The following is a 22,413-nucleotide window of genomic DNA, read 5'->3' as shown; positions in this document are numbered from 1 at the left end:
AAACGCGTACACGTTTTCGTTTTGATTTAAAACTATTTGAAAAAAATGTTAAATACAATATGTACAGGTACATGTTTTTTATCACATGAGATCACTTAATTAACTGAGAGTTAAAACTGTCTTTATCACTTAATTAATAAGTTGTAAATAAATAATTATTGCACTGAAAAATTCATTCATTAGCGACTCATTTCTCTCATGAAGGACATAGTATGAATTATGAATCTTCCAAAGTTTTGACAACTGAAACAAACTATAAAAAACCTCTATTGTTTTAATGATTTAATTGGTGTAATTTATGCATATCTTTTAGATTTTGAAAAAACGAATTCTATAACAATTCAACGCCATCAACAGCCAACTAACCTCACTTAACCTATAAACTTCAACTTCACTTATAACGATCTAACCTATAAAATTTATTGTCATCAATATTCGAACCAATAGATATTGATAATTGATTGGTTATCGATTGGCTAAGGCGTAAGATCAAAATGAATTGAAAAGAAAAAATCAAAATTAAAGGAAATTATTGAAATAAAATAAAAAAATCGCCATGGAAAAGCACGGGTTAATCGTAGAGGGGTGAAAAATTCAGAGTAATAGAAAAAAAATGAAAATCTTGCCATGTATACTGTATTATAAAAAAAGAGAACAAAAAATTTAGGCGTGGACTACCCTTTACATTTAGGGGGATGAAAAATAGATGTAGGAGTTCAATTACAAACACCGCGACACGAGAATTTTAAATATTAGATAAAAGTCATCTACCACGTCAAAAATAGAATGTCGAATGTCCAAGTTAGCATTGAAAGTAATGTCATTGTATTGTCAGCTGCTTATTTTTGTATGCAGTTTTTAAATTAATTTCAAAAAATGGAAACTAAGAATGGAGATGAAGATTTTTGTCCATGGCACAAATGCGATTTTATGAAACTTTTACCATATTTTTTAGACTTGCCCGTCAAATACAATGAGATAACAGTAAGTGTTTTATTATATATAATAATTTATAATTAGATTTCTAAAAAGTATTATAGTATAATAATATTATCCAGATACATTCCACAAAACTTATAAGAACAGTCTTATACAAAGTAGTTTAAGAAAAAATGAATAGACATGAAAAAGAAGTAGATTATGCTAGGTTAGGTTAGGTTAGGTTAGGTGTTGTGAAAGTAGAAGCCGTACAAGAAATAACATTAACGAAAAAGAAGTAGATTAGGTTAGGTTAGGTGTTGTGAAAGTAGAAGCCGTACAAGAAATAACATTAACGAAAAAGAAGTAGATTAGGCTAGGTTAGGTTAGGTTAGGTTAAGTGTTGTGAAAGTAGAAGCCGTACAAGAAATAACATTAACGAAAAAGAAGTAGATTAGGTTAGGTTAGGTAGCTGTTATGAAAGTAGAAGCCGTCCGATGTGTAGCATATAAGGCTCAAGTACACGCTGCGAGTTTTCAAGCTAATAAACCGGCTTCGCTTTTATGCTTCAGAAACAGTTTCACGTTTAAGATACCAATTGTAGTCCAGTAGCATATTTGTAGTCCATTTTCCACATTATTTTGACGGGTACAACATTAGAACATGGATGCAGCTAGATGGCGTAACCTGTTACATTCAACGAGAGTTTACCCAACGGCTCCCTCGCAACCCTGATCTATCTCCAACTGATTTATTTTTATGTAGTATCTACGTGAATAAACCACTATTGTAACTAAAGAGCATTATTATTATTCATTAAGAAATGAGTTATTTTCAATAAACATTTGCTTGAGCACAATGTGTTTTTTTCTTTCCAGTTTTTAACGTGTAAAAGTTCATTGCATACCTTTTATATAATTATCTTTACACAGATCTATTAGAAAAATAATAGGAATAGGAAAATAATATTTTATTCTTGGTTACTGTACTGTGTCTGTCTTCTAATGTCGATCAAACGCACATTTCTGTATTGAGTAATTCGATACGAATATCTTCTAATAATATTCTAATAATAACCTAACCTAACCTAACCTAACCTAACCTAACCTAACCTAACCTAACCTAACCTAACCTAACCTAATAATATTTTTTCGTAGGTACCGCCATCTAGATTATTGACAGAGCTTCAAACGCCCTTCCAAGAACGATTAGACCAGCTTTCCAAACCCATTAGGAAACAACAAATACGAACGAAGGCTAATACTTTTGCGAGAACGCCTGATATTGTTGTATTTCAGAATTTTGAAGAATTCAAAGTTTACAAAGCAACAATAACATTCCTTAATGTGAAATCAGTGAGTAGATTTTAACTCATTGAATCTTAGACGTAACATTGATCAACGGTGGCTAATAATATGAGACCAGCTTTTATCCGCGGCTTCGATCGCATCGAATCCATTAAATAAGTATCAGAAATCATTATAATAGAAAAGAACGACCTCTGTAGATATATTAGAACCTGAGATATAGATCTTTGAATGTAGAAAAATTGCCAAAAACCTACAAAAATCCATAACTCCACATTGAATGTCCGCGCCTAGCTCCTCTCCAACTCAACCGATTTAAGTGTTCAAAAACTCAAAAGAAAGAAGATGTTTCAGCGAGTGTTTTTAAACCAAAACGAACTCTGTAGCTATATTAGAACCTGAGATATAGATCTTTGAATGTAGAAAAATTGCTAAAAACCTACAAAAATCCATAACTCCACATTGAATGTCCGCGCCTAGCTCCTCTCCAACTCAATCGATTTAAGTGTTCAAAAATTCAAAAGAAAGAGGATATTTCATTGAGTGTTCTTAAATCAAAACGAACTCTGTAGCTATATTAGAACCTGAGATATAGATCTTTGAATATAGAAAAATTGCCAAAAACTTACAAAAATCCATAACTCCACATTGAATGTCCGCGCCTAGCTCCTCTCCAACTCAACCGATTTAAGTGTTCAAAAAATCAAAAGAAAGAAGGTGTTTCAGCGAGTGTTCTTAAAGTAAAACGAACTCTGTGGCTATATTAGAACCTGAGATATAGATCTTTGAATGTAGAAAAATTGCCAAAAACCTACAAAAATCCATAACTCCACATTGAATGTCCGCGCCTGGCTCCTCTCCAACTCAATCGATTTAAGTGTTCAAAAATTCAAAAGAAAGAGGATGTTTCATTGAGTGTTCTTAAATCAAAACGAACTCTGTAGCTATATTAGAACCTGAGATATAGATCTTTGAATGTAGAAAAATTGCTAAAAACCTACAAAAATCCATAACTCCACATTGAATGTCCGCGCCTAGCTCCTCTCCAACTCAACCGATTTAAGTGTTCAAAAAATCAAAAGAAAGAAGGTGTTTCAGTGAGTGTTCTTAAACCAAAACGAGAACTCTGTAGCTATATTAGAACCTGAGATATAGATCTTTGAATATAGAAAAATTGCCAAAAACTTACAAAAATCCATAACTCCACATTGAATGTCCGCGCCTAGCTCCTCTCCAACTCAACCGATTTAAGTGTTCAAAAAATCAAAAGAAAGAAGGTGTTTCAGCGAGTGTTCTTAAAGTAAAACGAACTCTGTGGCTATATTAGAACCTGAGATATAGATCTTTGAATGTAGAAAAATTGCCAAAAACCTACAAAAATCCATAACTCCACATTGAATGTCCGCGTCTAGCTCCTCTCCAACTCAACCGATTTAAGTGTTCAAAAATTCAAAAGAAAGAGGATGTTTCATTGAGTGTTCTTAAATCAAAACGAAGTCTCTATCTTGAATAGAACCTGAGATATTGAGGATAGAACGTGTGTATGTGAAAAACTCCCATAAGTAATGTACAGGGGGAAATCGCATTTGAGTATAACTTGAGAATGGCGAAAATTAGATGAAATCCGATGGTTGATGGCTGATCTGTGCATCAATACCTTTCATTGAAAAAAAAAAATAAGCAAATCGGTTGGGTAGAACGCCTGAACGGACTAACAACTTATGGGGGTCATCCCATGAGATGGTTTGTTTTTTAGTGATTTTTTTTCTACGACCACTAAATAGATAGAGCTTTAAATTTATTATCATTTATTAACATATATTTCGACAATATAAATATAAATTTTAAACTAAAAATATTGTGTAAAACTTGAGTTTCAGCGTTCTGAAAACCCTCGAAAACACCTCGAAAAAATGAGCTCGCACTTCCTCTATAATTCCGGCTGATTGGCTTATCTGAAACAAAAAAAAACGGCGTTCTAATCTGTAAGCCTAAATGCACGGAATGGACTATTATCAAATAAATATACAAAAAATTGGACTTTTGGTAGACATTTGAAATAAAAATTTGCGCTTTTTTTTGTTTTTTGCTATAAAAAAATTGAAATTTTTCGAAATTTTCGATTAATAATAGTTCATTATATGCATTTACATGTGTTGAGTGTACCCTATAAATTTCAAGTCATTCGGTCAAGCCGTTTTTGAGATATGATGGAGGAAAGTTTGAAAAAAACAGTTTTGAGAAAACCGCGTTTAAAGTTTAGTTTAAAATCTATTTAAAACTATGAAAATCTCAAATTACTCTCAATCGGCGATACCTGGTCCATAGAGTATTCCCTCTTCTTCCTCTTGAAAATCTTTTAAAGCTTGTAGAAACTTGTATAAATGTATATATGTATGAAAGGGGGGCCAGATACACGAACCCGACTGTCAACTCAGCGCTCCGAACAGCTCATTCTTGTACCTGCTGTATCTTTAAAACGACTTGAAATTTTCGAACATCACTTTATTACCGTATTCTAGACATGTTTACAAAGCAATTTATGAAAAAAAAAATCGATTTTTTGAGCCCATGGAATCTGAATTTACCCAAATAGTTTCCAATAACTTTGACAAACGCCATCCAAGCTTCTCGTTTTCATTTAAGGTGGTAACGAATGTCGGATCTTTAATTAATTTTTTTGGCGTCAGGTCGAACCAATACACGATTTTTGCTTCACTCAAAGAAGGAAATTTTTGTTTTAAAACTTTGAACCAATTCCATCTTTGTCTATGGCTTTCACAAAATTTTTGATTATCTTTAATTTGACGTGCGAAAGTGATAATACGAGGCATATTTTTTAAGTAAGTACCGTTTTGCGATTCCGCCGCCGCAACCTCAAGGTCGGCGTTCCGCACATGCGCGCTGTATACCTTTATCTCTTGTCTACGCACCGACGCCATTACAGTCTGATTCTTCATTGTGTACGTTGTTTACTGAGTGTTTAAGATGCCTCCGACAATCGTGAGTCCCGCCGATTGTGAAGTACGGGCTGTTATACGATTTCTTAGTGCTAAAAGCGTAAAACCGATCGATACTCATCGTGAGATCCGTGACAAAACATTATGAGTGATGGAATGGTGAAGAAATGGGTGAGAGCATTTAAAGATGACCGCACAAATGTGCATGATGAAGAACGGAGTGGGCTTTTTCAAGATCTATAAAACACAGATGTGTCTCTCTGTCATCTCTTATTGTTTTTTCAGTTAATTGTCTAATTTGTTATTACCACCCTGTTGCTAGTCTTCTATTGTTTTTTTTTTCTAGATCTTTTCTTAATCTGTTTCATATTTCTCGATGACAGTACTTAGTAATGTGCTTCCTCTGTAACTGTCGCAGTAAACAATATTTTGTATTCCAGGGAAGTAGAAATTTGAAAATTGACGATATTCAATCTCCTTATTTCGATCTGGTGCGACCAGGATGTGAAAACGATTTCACAAAAATCGCTCCCGGAGTGACTTATACTCTTACTGTTATTTTCAAACCGACTGCTGCAAGGGATCATTATTTAGAAGTGGTTTGTACTACGAATGAAGAAACATTCATCGTACCCGTTTATGGTAAGTAACAAATTTATTTGGACTATACATCAAATTACGGGGGTTGTTTTTTTCCAATCTTTGATGGGCTGTGAGGAAAAGACGGGCGAATTATTTCTCTATATAATCACCTTGACCATAAAGGTATTTGTCATATCTGTGAACAAGTTTTGCAATAAAGGTTTCTTTGAGCTCCACGTCAGTTTGGAAGAGCCCCGTGATTCAGGTTAATGAATAGGTGAGAATCACTCGGTGCTAAGGCGAGACCGTATGATGGGTGTTCGAAAATGTCTCATTTGAATTGCTGAAGGAGTCGTTGTGGGGTAATTACGAACCAACATTATCAACGACAGAAATCACTAGCCCAAGGATGTTGATTGTCCGTCGGTACAATCCTCGCGAGCCCTAACCTAACCTAACCAATCTTATGAGAAAAGATCTACAAATTTATCTGTACAAATAATAGAAAAATAGTTAAAAATATTTTTCATTCTCTGTCTTTCACTTCCGTATTTTGACTAAAGTTACTCAAGTTTTCCTATTGTTGAAATTCTTTAATACTCTTGTAATCTCTTTGTACTTTTATTCTAACTAAATTTCAGTCTTATTTGGATTCCTTTTTTGGCATTTCTTCCGTTTTTTTCTTACTTCTCCTGCTTTAGCTTTTTTTCTGTTTTACTTTTCTCTAAATGATCTTTCATAAGTCTGTTGGTAAAAAAATTTTCGAGTTATCCGCATTTAGAAATGTTTTTGAGTACTTTGAACTCATTTTACGGTGAAAATTTTGAGGTTAGGAAAAAATGCTGATAGACCAATCTGTAGAGAATTTTGTGCTGTGCATATTTTACTCCAGCACTTTTTTGGAATCCCTCGTAGCTTTCGAGTTATTCGCGATTTAAAATATTTTTGACTGTATAAACTCATTTTAAGGTGAAAATTTTGAGGTTAGGAATAAATACTAAATACTTTCTTGTAGAGAATTTTATACTTTACATTTTGTAGCTGCAGTTTTTTTTCAAATTCCTCATAGTTTTCGAGTTATTCGCGATTCCAAATATTTTTGAGCGTTCAAATCCATTTTATAATAGAAATTTTGAGGTTAGGAAAAATTGAGACCATTTTTGTACAGAATGTTGCGCTCCACATTTTTTGTTTCGGCAGTTTGTGTCGAAATGTTCATAGTTTTGGAGATATCCGCATTTAGAAATGTTTTTGAGTACTTTGAACCCATTTTACGGTGAAAATTTTGAGGTTAGGAAAAAATGCTGACAGACCAATCTGTAGAGACTTTTGTGCTGTGCATATTTTACTCTAGCACTTTTTTGGAATCCCTCGTAGCTTTCGAGTTATTCGCGATTTAAAATATTTTTGTCTATATAAACCCATTTTGAGGTGAAAATTTTGAGGTTAGGAAAAATGCTGACAGACCAATTTGTAGAGAATTTTGTGCTGTGCATATTTTACTCCAGCACTTTTTTGGAATCCCTCGTAGCTTTCGAGTTATTCGCGATTTAAAATATTTTTGACTGTATAAACTCATTTTAAGGTGAAAATTTTGAGGTTAGGAATAAATACTAAATACTTTCTTGTAGAGAATTTTATACTTTACATTTTGTAGCTGCAGTTTTTTTTCAAATTCCTCATAGTTTTCGAGTTATTCGCGATTCCAAATATTTTTGAGCGTTCAAATCCATTTTATAATAGAAATTTTGAGGTTAGGAAAAATTGAGACCATTTTTGTACAGAATGTTGCGCTCCACATTTTTTGTTTCGGCAGTTTGTGTCGAAATGTTCATAGTTTTGGAGATATCCGCATTTAGAAATGTTTTTGAGTACTTTGAACCCATTTTACGGTGAAAATTTTGAGGTTAGGAAAAAATGCTGACAGACCAATCTGTAGAGACTTTTGTGCTGTGCATATTTTACTCTAGCACTTTTTTGGAATTCCTCGTAGCTTTCGAGTTATTCGCGATTTAAAATATTTTTGTCTATATAAACCCATTTTGAGGTGAAAATTTTGAGGTTAGGAATAGATACTAAATACTTTCTTGTAGAGAATTTTGTACTCTACATTTTTGTAACTGCAGTTTTTTTCAAATTCCTCATAGTTTTCGAGTTATTTGCGATTTAAAATATTTTTGACTGTATAAACCCATTTTAAGGTGAAAATTTTGAGGTTAGGAATAAATACTAAATACTTTCTTGTAGAGAATTTTGTGCTCTACATTTTTGTAACTGCAGTTTTTTTTCAAATTTCTCATAGTTTTCGAGTTATTCGCGATTTAAAATATTTTTGTCTATATAAACCCATTTTAAGGTGAAAATTTTGAGGTTAGGAATAAATACTAAATACTTTCTTGTAGAGAATTTTGTACTCTACATTTTTGTACTGCAGTTTTTTTTCAAATTTCTCATAGTTTTCGAGTTATTCGCGATTTAAAATATTTTTGTCTATATAAACCCATTTTGAGGTGAAAATTTTGAGGTTAGGAATAAATACTAAATACTTTCTTGTAGAGAATTTTGTGCTTTACATTTTTGTAACTGCAGCTTTTTTTCAAATTCCTCATAGTTTTCGAGTTATTCGCGATTTAAAATATTTTTGATTGTATAAACCCATTTTGAGGTGAAAATTTTGAGGTTAGGAATAGATACTAAATACTTTCTTGTAGAGAATTTTGTACTCTACATTTTTGTAACTGCAGTTTTTTTCAAATTCCTCATAGTTTTCGAGTTATTTGCGATTTAAAATATTTTTGACTGTATAAACCCATTTTGAGGTGAAAATTTTGAGGTTAGGAATAGATACTTTCTTATAGAGAATTTTGTACTCTACATTTTTGTTAGAATAGAAGCAGAAGGCACTTTCAAATTAATATGCTTTCAAATTATCGCGTAATACGGGAAAAGATTATATCGATTCGATTTCAATTGGCAAGTGATTGTGCATTTTATTCTCATTGTAAAATATTGAGCCCTTAACTAATTCTTAACGTTGAGTATCTTTTCTTCTCTTTTGTATCTTAGAGATTTGCTCAAATTGAGTCTCCCAGAAGGGAGGGGCATGTCGGAGATACGACTCAATAAGGGCATAAAAGACTGTTAAGGAGGCGGATAAGTTCAGTTCTTTGGAAAGTGATCTCAGCGCGAAACTGGAGGAATTTAATTTTGTTTTATTTTCGTCTCAGTACTAATTAGTTTCTTTAAAAAAATGATAGTTCTGTAACCATTTATTTGATGCCTTAAAGATATTAAATAGATTAATGGACGATTGTTTTATCAATTATTTTCTTAATATGGTAATAAAGTGATGGTTTCTTGTTAAATTAATCATTAATTGTTATATTTTCAGCAATAGGACATCGACCAATGCTACGAATATCTGACGAACTGCAGTTGTCTCCTACTGCTGTTCGAGTTATTTCTGAAAAATCAGTGTTACTATATAATTGCGGAAAAATCAATGCTTATTATATAAACTCTATTGAAGAACCTTTTAAAGTCTCTCCAGTGAAAGGTAAGAGCCGATATAATAACTTATGTATGATTATAATTAAATTTCTTCAATTTCTTAGACCTTTTGATATATAAATGCATCTAAATGTTGTTGATTTCAGGTCTCTTCTGTTTTAAAATTAGTTTTTTTTGATAGTTTTAAAAAGAAAGATAAATTTTGACGTTTCAACTATAAAAAAAAACTAATTTTAAAATTTTTATAATTCAATCTGGATTTAATACGACAATTTTTACAACTTTTTGAATGATTATATCTCAGAAACAGTGGCTTGTAGGAAAAAAAGTATTGAAACGTTTTTTGTAGATAATTTTATGATCTACAATTTTTGTCTGAGGTATTTTTATGATAAAACACATCGTTTTGCTGAAAATTGCGAAAAACTCATTTTTTTGACATTTGACCTCGAATAAAATTTTTATCATTCACGGAAATGATGGGGAACATTCAAATTCTATGTTCAATTGTATTTTCAAACAATTTCACTGATTTTCAGCTTGATGGGAATTTATGTTACTTCGAATGTCTAAATCGACCGGACTATTATAACCAAACATGAATTTTACAACTTTTTGAATCGTTATATCTCAGAAACGGTAGCTCGTAAGAAAAAAAGTATTGGCACGTTTTTTGTAGATAATTTTATGGCCTACAATTTTTGTCTGAGGTATTTTCATGATAAAACCTACGGTTCTGCTGATAATCGCGAAAAACTCATTTTTTTGATTTTGACCTTGAATAAAATTTTTTCCATACACGGAAATGATGGGAAATATTCAAATTCTATGTTCAATTGTATTTTGAAACAATTTCATTGATTTTCAGCTTGATGGGAATTTATGTAACTTCGAATGTCTAAATCGACCGGACTATTATAACCATTAAATACGACAGTAAATCTAAAACATAAATTTAACAACTTTTTGAATCGTTATATCTCAGAAACGGTAGCTCGTAGGAAAAAAAGTATTGGCGCGTTTTTTGTAGATAATTTTATGGCCTACAATTTTTGTCTGAAGTATTTTCATGATAAAACCTACGGTTCTGCTGATAATCGCGAAAAACTCATTTTTTTGACCTTTGACCTCGAATAAAATGTTTTCCATACACGGAAATGATGGGGAACATTCAAATTCTATGTTCAATTGTATTTTGAAATAATTTCATTGATTTTCAGCTTGATGGGAATGTATGTAACTTCGAATGTCTAAATCGACCGGACTATTATAACCATTAAATACGACAGTAAATCTAAAACATAAATTTTACAACTTTTTGAATCGTTATATCTCAGAAACGGTAGCTCGTAGGAAAAAAATTATTGACACGTTTTTTGTAGATAAATTTAAGGCCTACAATTTTTGTCTGAGGTATTTTCATGATAAAACCTACTGTTCTGCTGATAATCGCGAAAAACTCATTTTTTTGACCTTTGACCTCGAATAAAATGTTTTCCATACACGGAAATGATGGGGAACATTCAAATTCTATGTTCAATTGTATTTTTAAACAATTTCACTGATTTTGAGCTTGATGAAAATTTATGTAACTTCGAATGTCTAAATCGACCGGACTATTATAACCATTAAATACGACAGTAAATCTAAAACATAAATTTTACAACTTTTTGAATCGTTATATCTCAGAAACGGTAGCTCGTAGGAAAAAAATTATTGACACGTTTTTTGTAGATAAATTTAAGGCCTACAATTTTTGTCTGAGGTATTTTCATGATAAAACCTACTGTTCTGCTGATAATCGCGAAAAACTCATTTTTTGACCTTTAACCTTGAATAAAATGTTTTCCATACACGGAAATGATGGGGAACATTCAAATTCTATGTTCAATTGTATTTTTAAACAATTTCACTGATTTTGAGCTTGATGAAAATTTATGTAACTTCGAATGTCTAAATCGACCGGACTATTATAACCATTAAATACGACAGTAAATCTAAAACATAAATTTTACAACTTTTTATATCGTTATATCTCAGAAACGGTAGCTCGTAAGAAAAAAAGTATTGATACATTTTTTGTAGATAATTTTATGATCTACAATTTTTATCAGAAGTATTTTTATGATAAAACTCACCGTTTTGCTGAAAATTGCGTAAAACTCATTTTTTTGACATTTGACCTCGAATAAAATTTTCATCATACACGGAAATGATGGGGAACATTCAAATTTTATTTTCAATTGTATTTTAAACAAATCTACCGATTTTCAGCTTGATGGGAATTTATGTAGTTTAGATGCAAAAAATAATCGCATTCCGTTTTCAACGTCTCCTTTGTATTCATGTTGTTTCTACGCAAAAAATTCGCCATTAATCTAAATAAATAGTAATCTGACTGTGCAGGGCCCGTACTAAATGCTGGATGCGATGGGAGCTCAATACCATCAAGTTCTTCTTTCTCAATCTGCTTAAATTTCGCTGTATGCAGTTTGGTATTATTTTGTTGTGAAGTAAACTAAACCAGACATACAACAAGACTTTCCGCTCGAATCGATATCTCTTTGCGACTGATTCTGGTAATAGTCCTTTGTCTGACGTCTTCAGAGACTGAAGACGTCGGACTTTTATGAATCTCACTTAATAGTTTTGAATGGCGACTTATGGTATCCTTAGAAGGTCCAAAGGAGTCCGATAATAGATTGGTACTGCTTCCCTTGTAACCTCCTCAATTTCACATATTTTCCTTGCTGTTCCGCTGCTCTAAATTTTGGTTGTTTAAATTGAGACGTAAGAATTTCCACATTTTTCTCAGATATTTGGGGCCATAGCTTCTTGAGCTTTATAAATCGTTAAATTTGAGTTTTCTGTAGTTGTGCTAAATCTAATGAAGTAACTCAATTTTCCGTCAAACCTTTTTTTTATCTGATTGAAGTATTTGGTATGGAAAACATAGTATTAAACTCCTTTTTCATTTATGTGGGCGTATTGTTTTCCAAAAACAAACACCGTGGATTGTTAATTAACAATTTTCAATCCTGTGTCTACTCCATTTGAACCATTTTTTTCGTTGTCTTCGTCAATGCACCATATAATTTATTGTAGGTTGTTTGAAACCGAATGAACTTATAGAATTAAAAATAACTTGTATTCCGAAGAAAAACGTTGATATCGTGAAAAGACATTTGATTTTAAAGTGCGATGATCTGTTTTTGAAAATTCCAACGACATGCGAAATTCAACAAGCTGATGTTTGTCTTAAACACAATTCCGTTGAGTTCACCGAAGTTTTTGTTGGATTGCAGAATTATAAGAAAATAAGTCTTCGTAATAAGAGCCCTTTTAGATTAGATTTCAAGGTAAGATTACTTCTAGTAAGGTAAAATTAGAAGCTATGCAATTTTCGAATAGGAAAAATGTGTTCAAACATCTTTATATTAATTATATTCCACAGCGTATTTAAAAAAAGGCGGCAACGGCTCTGGTATAGGTAAAAAACTGGAAAAATAATTGGGGTTCGATTAGGGATCAAAAGTTTAATACAATTATACACATTTTTTATGATTTTGTCGCAATTACTGGCTACATTGTGATTAAATTTCATACAATTATTTTTTGAAAGCTAATACATCCCATAAATTTGTTTTTGTCTGATTTCCATAGAGGTCGCTAGTTGCATGGCTCGTACCAAGTGGTATTGATTGATTTTTCAATTTCAGATTTATCAAAATTTCAAGAGAATTCATACATTATTCAATTTTCCAACTAGATAGTTGGTTAGGTTGTAACGATCATCAAAAGCGAAAATCTTTTCAAAAAATGCTTGTCCAGGTCCAAATTGGCAGTGAATGATTCGAAAGTATAGCTAAACAACATCATTACACAAAAAATTTATTCATTGGAATGGGGGTTAAACTAGTAAAGTTAAACTATAACCTATTAATTTCATTTACTTTATTTTATACTGAAAACCTCCTAGAGGCGTGAATCTTCACGTTTATTTCTTAACCATCAAATTATAAAGTGGACTGAAGGGAGAAAACCCTTCATCCCTATTTAAACTGTTCCATAATTATGGCTGGAAGCGTGATCGGTTTTACTCGATGCCCATGTCTTAATTGTCTATGTGCTCTTTGAGCCGGACATTAACAGATCTCTTTGTTTGCCCAATATACTTCCCGTCGCAATCATTACGACTAATTTCATATACACACATTTTTTTCTCTTCAGCGCGGAGTTCTTTCAGTTCTTCAGCTGCGAACGTGCTCGTTGTAGTCTCTGGAAAGAGATTTACGCTAGTAAGCCATCTGTTTGGTGCTTCTTTGTCCACGAGTAGCTGAAATATAGTTATACGATCTGATTTTCAGTGGAAACAATATGAAACAGAAGAGGAAGAAAGAAAGGAAAGAGAGTCGATTGCTAAAAATCTGAAAGATTTAACTGAATTGGAGAAGACGAAATCGACTAAACTGGAATACATGGAAGTGATTGATGATCGAGGACATAAAGTGATATGTGATAAGGAGCTGGAGGACAAATTGAACGTATTAGATGAAGAGATGCCACTCATGTACAAGAACGAAACTTTCAAAATAATTCCTATGGTAAGATCCACTATGTTCTTTCCAAACAAACAAATCCAAACAAATGAAATGACCAAAGTTCTTGTATATATGTTGAAATGAATTGAATTTTTATATTCTTTTCCGCATAACTACTCATGATGTACTCCTTCTTGTGTTACGTCAGGGGTACATACTTCCCAGTATGTAGACACTAGGTTCAGGGAGTACAACGCGTCAATTCTGTTACAGAACTATAGAGCATCATACCTTGTGGTGCATGAAATAGAATATAAAGTAGACAGATAAAATTGAAAATCGTGTTTTTCGGGTTATTAAAATGTCAACTTTTGATAAATAGCTGAAAATTGTACCGAGTGGACAACTATGGACGGCCGTCGGTCATATTTTTGACCACACACTATACAATAGTTGGGAGCGTGAAAATATGAAATAAAATAAGCAAAATCTTCAAACATTCTTTAAATTCTGCGCATTTTTCACTACAAAAATTTTAGTCTCTCAAAATAAGAGATGGGGGAGAGCTGGAACTTTATTTTGAAAAAATTTCGGTTCCGCTTAGGAGATTTTTATAAACTTGATGTTGTTTGAAAAAACTTTTACCTAATAATACAAAATTATATAAATTCCAAGCAATTTATTTAGCAACGTGGATATATTTTATATATTGTCATTTAAAAAGAAGTATCAAAGTTTAAGTAGGTTTTTTAAAAAGTAAACTAAATGCAGTTTTTGCTATTTTGATGTTATTTAGTTTATTTTTGAAAGATTAACTCAAACTTTCCTATTGCTGAGACAAAATCTTTCCCTTGATTGAGTAAATTTCAAAAAATTTCACTTTTTTAATTTTATCTTTCAAATACGCCCTCCAATGATGGATATAAAATTCCGAAAATGATTTTTACTTGTGTCTCTGGGCCTCTTTTGTAACACACTTTTTCCTTGAAGCTGTAATACAATCCGCTCTTGACATATGGCTAACAACTGTTCTTAGTTGACCACCCAGTATACAATGATTAGAAAAAAAATTTCGGATTCGAGTTTCTCCTTCTTCTTCTTTCTCTTTCAATATGACCAGGTCCTGTTCAATCCTATACGTTTGGCCTTCTTCTTAGATCTTCCTGAGAAGCTGAGCTCCAGCTCTCGTACAACCTCTTTGGTGGTGTGCCTACAAGTCTGCGTGTGTTCGGTGAGTTTCAGCCCATCTGTCATCTGGCATTCTTTCTACGTTATCCCTCCAGAATCTTCTTCGAGCCCTGACCCATCTCACCACATCCTGTACGCCCAATTCGAGTCTATTGTGGCATTTTGTACGAAAATTCAATTTAAAATGAAAAAAAGCTAAAGATAAAAATGAAAAACCAAAAATTTGGTTGAATGAATTTTGAGGTTATGTGAAATGAGTTCCATCCTACTGCTAGTCTATTGAATTTTCTATATTCTAATCTTATGGAATCAATCAGTACTTTAGTTGGTTTTTATTTGGTTATATTTACGTTAACAAATATTTTTTAGGAAGGAAAAATATTTCCCAACCAATCTTTCGATATAACTGTCATATTTTCACCGCAAAAGAACGATCTTTTCACCAGTAAGGCTTACCTCGATATAACTGGTAGACTCGAAAGGATTCCTTTGAATCTCTCTGGTATAGGAAGAGGACCGAATATTATTTTCAATATCAGCAAGCTGGATATCGGTTCAATTTTTGTGGACGTTGTTCATGAATATCAAGTTGTTGTTAAAAATGATGGTAATTGTTAATTTCATAAATTCTACGTTTATCTATATGATTGTATGCTTTGACTAAAAAAGAAGACAAGCAAGACAGAAGGCGTCTTTGATAATACTCCACATGGGGCTGTCTAAAGAGCATTAGACGCGAGAGGGCTAGATAGGAAAACCTCCAGATGTATGGAACAACTTCTATCCTTTAGAACAGCAAAAATAAAAATAGGACAAGAGGTTTCAACTATACAAGACTGTAGCATCGATCTCTGGCACTAAATGTCAACCCGAACAAGACCTGCCTAATTACCTTCACCGGGAAAAAATCAATCTTGATCCCTTAAAGCTAGACAGGCAAGCCATTGATTGGAAGACAGAGGAGGAAACAGCACACAGCAATCGCGAGACCAATCAATCACGTATGGTGTACTAGAACTGGTCTGAACACCACGAGGGATAGTAATTCGAAGTTGCAAAGACTGGCTTGAGCATGTACAATCCTCCACTTCTTCACATAGTATTGGCGAAAAACAACAATCAGTAAGGGCAAATTGTACTCCAAAAATGACTAAACACTTCATAGAACCTGATCCCTTTTGTGGCAAGTGGGTAGACAGGGGTGAAACCAGTTATTGGGATTATATAGAAGGGCGGTGATAGTCAAAAACACTATAACCAGGGAAGATCTGTTGAATTGTATCAATCTAGGCCTCGACAAACTATAAATACTAACAGGGGTCCTGTTGGGGCACTGTCGCTTCTTTGGGCACCTGAAGATGCTAAGTTTGGCAGAGTGCGAGAGCGGAACTCCAGAGCACTACACCGGGCAGCGAATGAATTAGAAGAGGAAGAGCTAGAGCTATCCCACATTCTAAAGTACAATATGATATAATAAATTGTCGGCCAATACCTTAAAATATAGATTCAATAGCGATATAACAAAAATCGAGATCAAGACAACGAGTCCGAACCCATCCACGTGATCTCCACAAATAAAGGAAACTGCCCCTCCTTCACAATAAACGAGCGTGAAATTTCACAGAGAATGTATTTGGTTATAGAACAGTGATGCATGAGTGTGCAGATGCGATGTCATGGTGGAAGAACCAGTCACCTGTTTGCTGAACCGAGCTCCAAGATATTCCACTGATTTCAGACAGTTGATCAATTGTCTGTAGGCACAATCTCCCGAATTCTTTCAACATTTTCATCGATTGGGGCAGCATACAGTTGAGTTCTCCCCATAGCATTACCTTTGTAAGCAAGTTTCAATATTAAACCAGTTACAGCAGCGTTTTTACCGAGTATAAAACAAAATTTCACAGCGGCTCGTGGTTCACTTAAATTTGCAATCATAAAAATATGGAGCAGCACTAGAAAAAACGGTCACTAGTGACGAACATAACGTGATAGGTCAACGGCCCGCGCGGCACTGAACTGGCGACGAGTAGCGGCAGAAATCAGTACTACAAAAGCTCCACCCGTGGCCGGTTACTTTTTGGTACCTCCTCGTTTAACCATTTTGAAACTAAGAGGAAAAAGAATATTATGGCATTATTAAAATTATTATTTTTAGGTTTTGTACCTGCCAACGTGATATTCAAGCAGAAGAAAACTGAGTTTGGGGGCGTTATCGAATGTTATCCCGAATTTCAATATTTAAAAAGGAATGATGTTTGTAGAGCTTTTGTTATCAGGTTCTCGTCGCACGTACAAGGTCAATTTGTAGAAAGAGTCGATTTTGAAATACTTGAATCCAAGGAGACTATCAATTTTTTATTGGTGTAAGTTTAAACAATTCAAATATTCATTTTATAGACGTTTCCATGTATTATCGCCAATATATGATCTCCATTTTATGTTTCTTTCGATAAATAATGGATTTCTTAATAGAACATATTTTTTATAAACTACTTTTATAGATACTTGGAATCATTATAAATTGGACAACGTTATTTAGACTTAATTGTAGTCCTACTTGGAAAAAAATCATTATTATACATCGTTAACTTGCTACAATTGAATATTAAATTATAAAATGTGAATAGACGAGTAAAATGTACCTGCCTATGAAGGCGTTTGGTTTAAACAGGGTACCGGTCGTGAACTGAGCACCTTTTGTACCCCATTCGTTTTTTTTTCTGGGAAAAGGCAAAAACCATCAATGAAAATGAATGTTTTGTAGATAAAACAAAAGAAAAAAAAGCATTTCAATCCAAACTATCTATATTACATTATTTTTCCGAATAAAACGGTGTTAACTTTTGTTCAGAGTGAAAGTAAACTTTAGGTGTTCAATGAGCAGTGAAAAACAAACCAGAAACGATTATCGATTACAAATACAACCAAATGAGATATCGTCGACAAATTACTCTTCGATTACTCGGCGAAATGAGTAAAAAAGATTTTCTATCTTATAAAGAACGTAGCTGGGATCAACACGCAGATATTGTCAACTTTAGGATTACCAGCAGAAGCTCCTGATGGTAGAAACATTTGTTTCCAAAATCTGGCTGATTAAGAACAGTTTCCTACCAGCTCAGACATACGAAACTTTTCCATTGAAGTAAAAGCTTTTGTGAGCCGTCGTTATCAGAATAGAGCTGTTGAAGACCTTTGAGAGAAAACTACATCTCCAGATGCAGGGTCCAATGAAAAGCGGCTAATAAGTGAAAAGTTTTCACTCAAAATATTATGCGAGGACTGTTTGGATGCCATGAAAGGTCTTTGCGAAAGCAGGTCCTGCCATCCAGAATACATCTAGCGCTTGATAGTGTTGGGAAAGCATAAACGTCTGCCGGAAGGAAAAATTTCTTCAGCCCATTATGGAGAAAATTGGAACAGGTCTTTTTGATAGCTCCAAAATAAGACAATGAGTTAGAGCTATAGGCTTAGACAGTTTCCGTGATGTAGATTTTGAACGAGTAAAGGCTTCAATAAAAAAATGGGGTGTCACATAAACATAAGACTCCAAAGCTTGGTGGATACATCATAGTAGAGCGCTACCATAATTTCTGGAATACAAATATGATGTCTGACTATTGCTGATCTCCAATATATCATTTCCCGAAGTCTATATATCAGAAAAAAGCATTTTCTCACAACTAAATGAATAAGTTTTTCCAATAAAGTTTTTCTTAGCTTTTTTTATATCTATATTGGCGAAACTATTGTAATCAGCAATAGTTTCTTCGGCGACAGATGTGATGTTCTGATATTTAATGAGAGTTGTTGTTTGTTTCAGAGGCAACGTAGTTTTTCCAATTCTAAAATTGAACGTCGAAGAAGTCGATTTCGGGGACGTATCATTCGGATCGGAGCTCACAAAAGATATCATTTTAACGAACGATTCTCAGGTTCCGATAGATTTTGTTATTAATAATAAGAACAGGCGATACGAACAAGGCGAATCTAGCGAATTTGAAATTGAACCTTCTGCAGGCGTAGTACCACCTTTTACAAGTCAAACTATCATGGTAAATGAAAGTCCCTTTTAATTTTTAATCGATTTAATGAATTCGACTTTCCTAGTAGCGAAAAAATAGGAAATCAATTTGCTGGAGCGATGTTTGAAGACACTGCCACTGCTCCGAGCAATTTGTAAATTGCACCACCCTCCATCCAAATCATTTATGCAGTTTTTTACGCAGATTTCAAAAAAGCGATTCGTTTTTTTCAACCACGTCTAGATAACTCACAAATCGATCATTTCTATCACGAGTATTCATTCCCGGTCACTGAATAATCAGACACCCGCGACGCACCGCGGCGATTAAGCGCACATTTAGGATTCTCGTGTGAAACTAGGATTTATATGTTCAATACAATATATTGTAGCAAGTTAATTCGTCACTTTATAGTCACCTCAGTGGATACAGTTTTAAGAATAAAAAGAGGGTTTTTCACTATAGCATTCCCTCATCAATTATGACCTGTGCGATACGGGCCAGATCTACCAATTCCGTCTCCATCCGATATTTCGATTGACTAACCAGCTAAATCTGAGAATGATGCCAATTCATCAGAGGATCAATTTACCCCAGGAAACTTTTTACTCGAGCAGAATTAAATGATTTGGTTAGAAATTTAAACCTATCGATAGAGTAATGTGGCGTTCTAGGTTCTAGGAAAAATTTCTTAGCCCCAGGTACATTATTTTTATTGATTCCTCTCAAAGAAGTTGTTCTGCATTCATTCGCCGTCTACATTCCAGTTGCCCATTCCGTTCACTTGAAGGAAATGTATGAAAATGTTGAAAACTAATTGGGAAACATCAAATATGCGGCGATTTCAAAATAATATGTCTTCTATCAGATCAACAGCTGAGTTATGAGAAAATGCCGTGCCTCTTATGGGAATGGAAACAAAAATTGTGGCTTAAAACTACACATAAAGCTCAGATTCGTAAAGCAGTTTGTGGCCCAAAAGAAGGCGTCTGTTTCTCCGCATTACCTCAGAAAAAATCAAAGCGGGAAGACGCAAATTTTGAAAAAAATATGAATCAGTAGGATAAACTAGCTTGGGCAACAATAAAGATCTCGAGTACAAAATCCTAGTAGGAACAATTATAAAGGCAATAACGTTCCCACCTTGATCATTTTCCTGAGAACCTAGGGGTTTACGGCGAAGAACAAGGTAGGTGGTGGAACAAAATTATGAAGGCTGATTACTGCTGGAATCTCAAGAGGGATTGCCAAGACACTATTCATTTTCATTCATACGAGGTCTGGCTATTAAACAACGAAACTGGTTACGAAAAAGGGTTTTTACTACGAAAATTATTCTACATCGAATGCTCCCCTTGAATATACTCCCATCCCCTCGCCGCACACCTTTCCATACGTTTTTTCCATCGATCGAAGCAGTGCTGGAAGTCTTCTTCGGCGAGGACCTTTAGGAGCTCTGCCGTTTTTTGCTGAGACTCAAATTGAGTCCCTTTCAAAGCAGATCTTTTTCTAACCTTTCAAGGAAATCTGGCACCAACTTCTCACAGACTTTTGTCATGTGTAATTCCTCTAACCGTTTCTTTATCGACGTTTACAACCTTGAGAATCATCCGGATGCTCGTTCGACGATCTGCACTCACAATTTGGTTGATTTTGGTCGCTGTTTCCGAAGTTGAAACAGTCACAGGGCGACCTAGGCGCTGGTTATCTCTCTCGACTCTCACTAAAGCCAGACTTTGTATATCTCTGTATACTGAAAACAAAATTTGTATTGTTGATGTGTGGAAAAAACGTGTTTTTCTTCATAAAAAACATGTAATAACGTGATAGAGAAAAACTGAAAGCAGATATTGAATCAGCTTAAAAAAAGTTTCAGAAATAGCTGTTTGAATTGAATCATCTGTTATTTATCATCTGAATCTGACAAATCTGAACGTTTTGGAGCGTGCATTGAGTAGAAGTCCGAATTCGACATCCATAGAGTTTATATTAAACATAGAGAAGGCAACGTAAGGGAGCCGGTTCAAGTAAACGCGAACTACTAATAGAAAGAGAAAGGATATCGGTATACTACTCTTTATATCCGCTCTATTCTCGCCATGACTATGAAATTTCGAATGGTAAGAGCGGAAAACGTGAAGAGTAGTTTCCCCACCACCTCTATCGAGATGCAACCTTCAATAGTGGAGGTCATGGTACGGGTATTTTGAATTGCCTGCAAATGCTCGAAGGATAACGCATCGAGTGATAGAATTGGTTAATTTCACACCGTATTCTCCAGATTTAAGTCGGATGTTTCCAAATCTTACAAAATCGAAACACTCGGTAGATCGTAGAGGTTGAACAATATTTTATTCGAGATGTATTAGAAATCCTAGCTCAACCAAATAAATGTCTAATTTTCAATTATTATTTTCTTATCTTCAGGTGAAACTGACTGCTACGGTTCTCAACGAAGTCGGTGAAAAACTAATTGTCATGATGTACGGTTCGGCAACGTATCAATTGGAAATTCCAGTTCATTATAAGTGTCTTGCTCCCCAATTGACCGTCGAACCGTCTGAAGTGTTTATAAATTTTTGCTTTATATCTTTTATCTATACAAGAGTTATACTTTTCAAAAATAATACTAATTTTTGCGGTCGAGTGAAATATACCCCTTTAGAGGTAAGTGGATCGATCAATTCTTTTATATTATAATAGTTGGGTATATTTTTTTCAAATCTCATTTCGTTTGGAGTAACCAATTTTTGATTTCAAAAGTGCGCTTTCAAGTTTAGAAGACTTGAAACAAAAAATTTCGTATCTATTTAGTGTACTATTCGAGATGTTGTTAGTGATAATAATCAACGGTTTGGCAACGCTGCGTTTCTCGAGACGTACCGGCAAATATATGTAATAACCATGGGTGATTCGCCAAAAGTTATTTTCTATCACTTACACTAAAACTTTGAGCCACAACTGAGTATTGAGGATGACTGTTAATGTAAAAAATACTGTCTGTCATATAAACTACAGGATACATTAAAAATGACGACTTCCCAACCTATCACAACGCGTTGGGCGGGACTTAATTGGCGCCAAGTTTAAATTGTTTAAATTTGAATCGAATTTGTGTATTTATTTAATACAAAACATGCTATCTTGCCTTTGGACATTTTTAAACATTGAAAAAAGAAATTCTTTCTCACCCCTATTCCTTCAATACCGATTTTGAACGTAGAAAAAAATTTAAAAACGACTAATAAGATTTCAAATACTGAAATTATTTTGCTAGAGATTTTTTTAGAATTACTTAGAGCTAAAAAATACTTATCTTGATATAGGAGACGTATCATCGTATCATAGTGACCTAACCAAACCTAACCTAACCTAACCT

At 33.8% G+C, this 22,413-nt stretch overlaps 1 protein-coding gene across 1 annotated transcript in view; it reads left to right on the top strand.

Moving 5' to 3' along the window:
* The first annotated feature begins 788 nt into the window (after window positions 1–788).
* LOC130895821 (hydrocephalus-inducing protein homolog) overlaps window positions 789–22,413 on the top strand; it is a 141,327-nt gene continuing 119,702 nt past the window's right edge. Inside the window, exons 1-10 of the mRNA XM_057803372.1 lie at window positions 789–984; window positions 2,076–2,273; window positions 5,626–5,827; window positions 9,159–9,323; window positions 12,383–12,636; window positions 13,645–13,881; window positions 15,376–15,613; window positions 17,165–17,372; window positions 18,833–19,064; window positions 21,462–21,701. Of these exons, the coding sequence (XP_057659355.1) occupies window positions 877–984; window positions 2,076–2,273; window positions 5,626–5,827; window positions 9,159–9,323; window positions 12,383–12,636; window positions 13,645–13,881; window positions 15,376–15,613; window positions 17,165–17,372; window positions 18,833–19,064; window positions 21,462–21,701 (2,082 nt within the window). The 5' untranslated portion in view covers window positions 789–876. The remainder of the gene's footprint in view (window positions 985–2,075; window positions 2,274–5,625; window positions 5,828–9,158; window positions 9,324–12,382; window positions 12,637–13,644; window positions 13,882–15,375; window positions 15,614–17,164; window positions 17,373–18,832; window positions 19,065–21,461; window positions 21,702–22,413) is intronic.

Source organism: Diorhabda carinulata, chromosome 6 (genome assembly GCF_026250575.1).
Source record: "Diorhabda carinulata isolate Delta chromosome 6, icDioCari1.1, whole genome shotgun sequence".
Lineage (NCBI taxonomy): Eukaryota > Metazoa > Arthropoda > Insecta > Coleoptera > Chrysomelidae > Diorhabda > Diorhabda carinulata.
The sequence above is the reverse complement of the archived record's forward strand: the minus strand, read 5'-3'. Positions and strand labels throughout refer to the sequence as shown.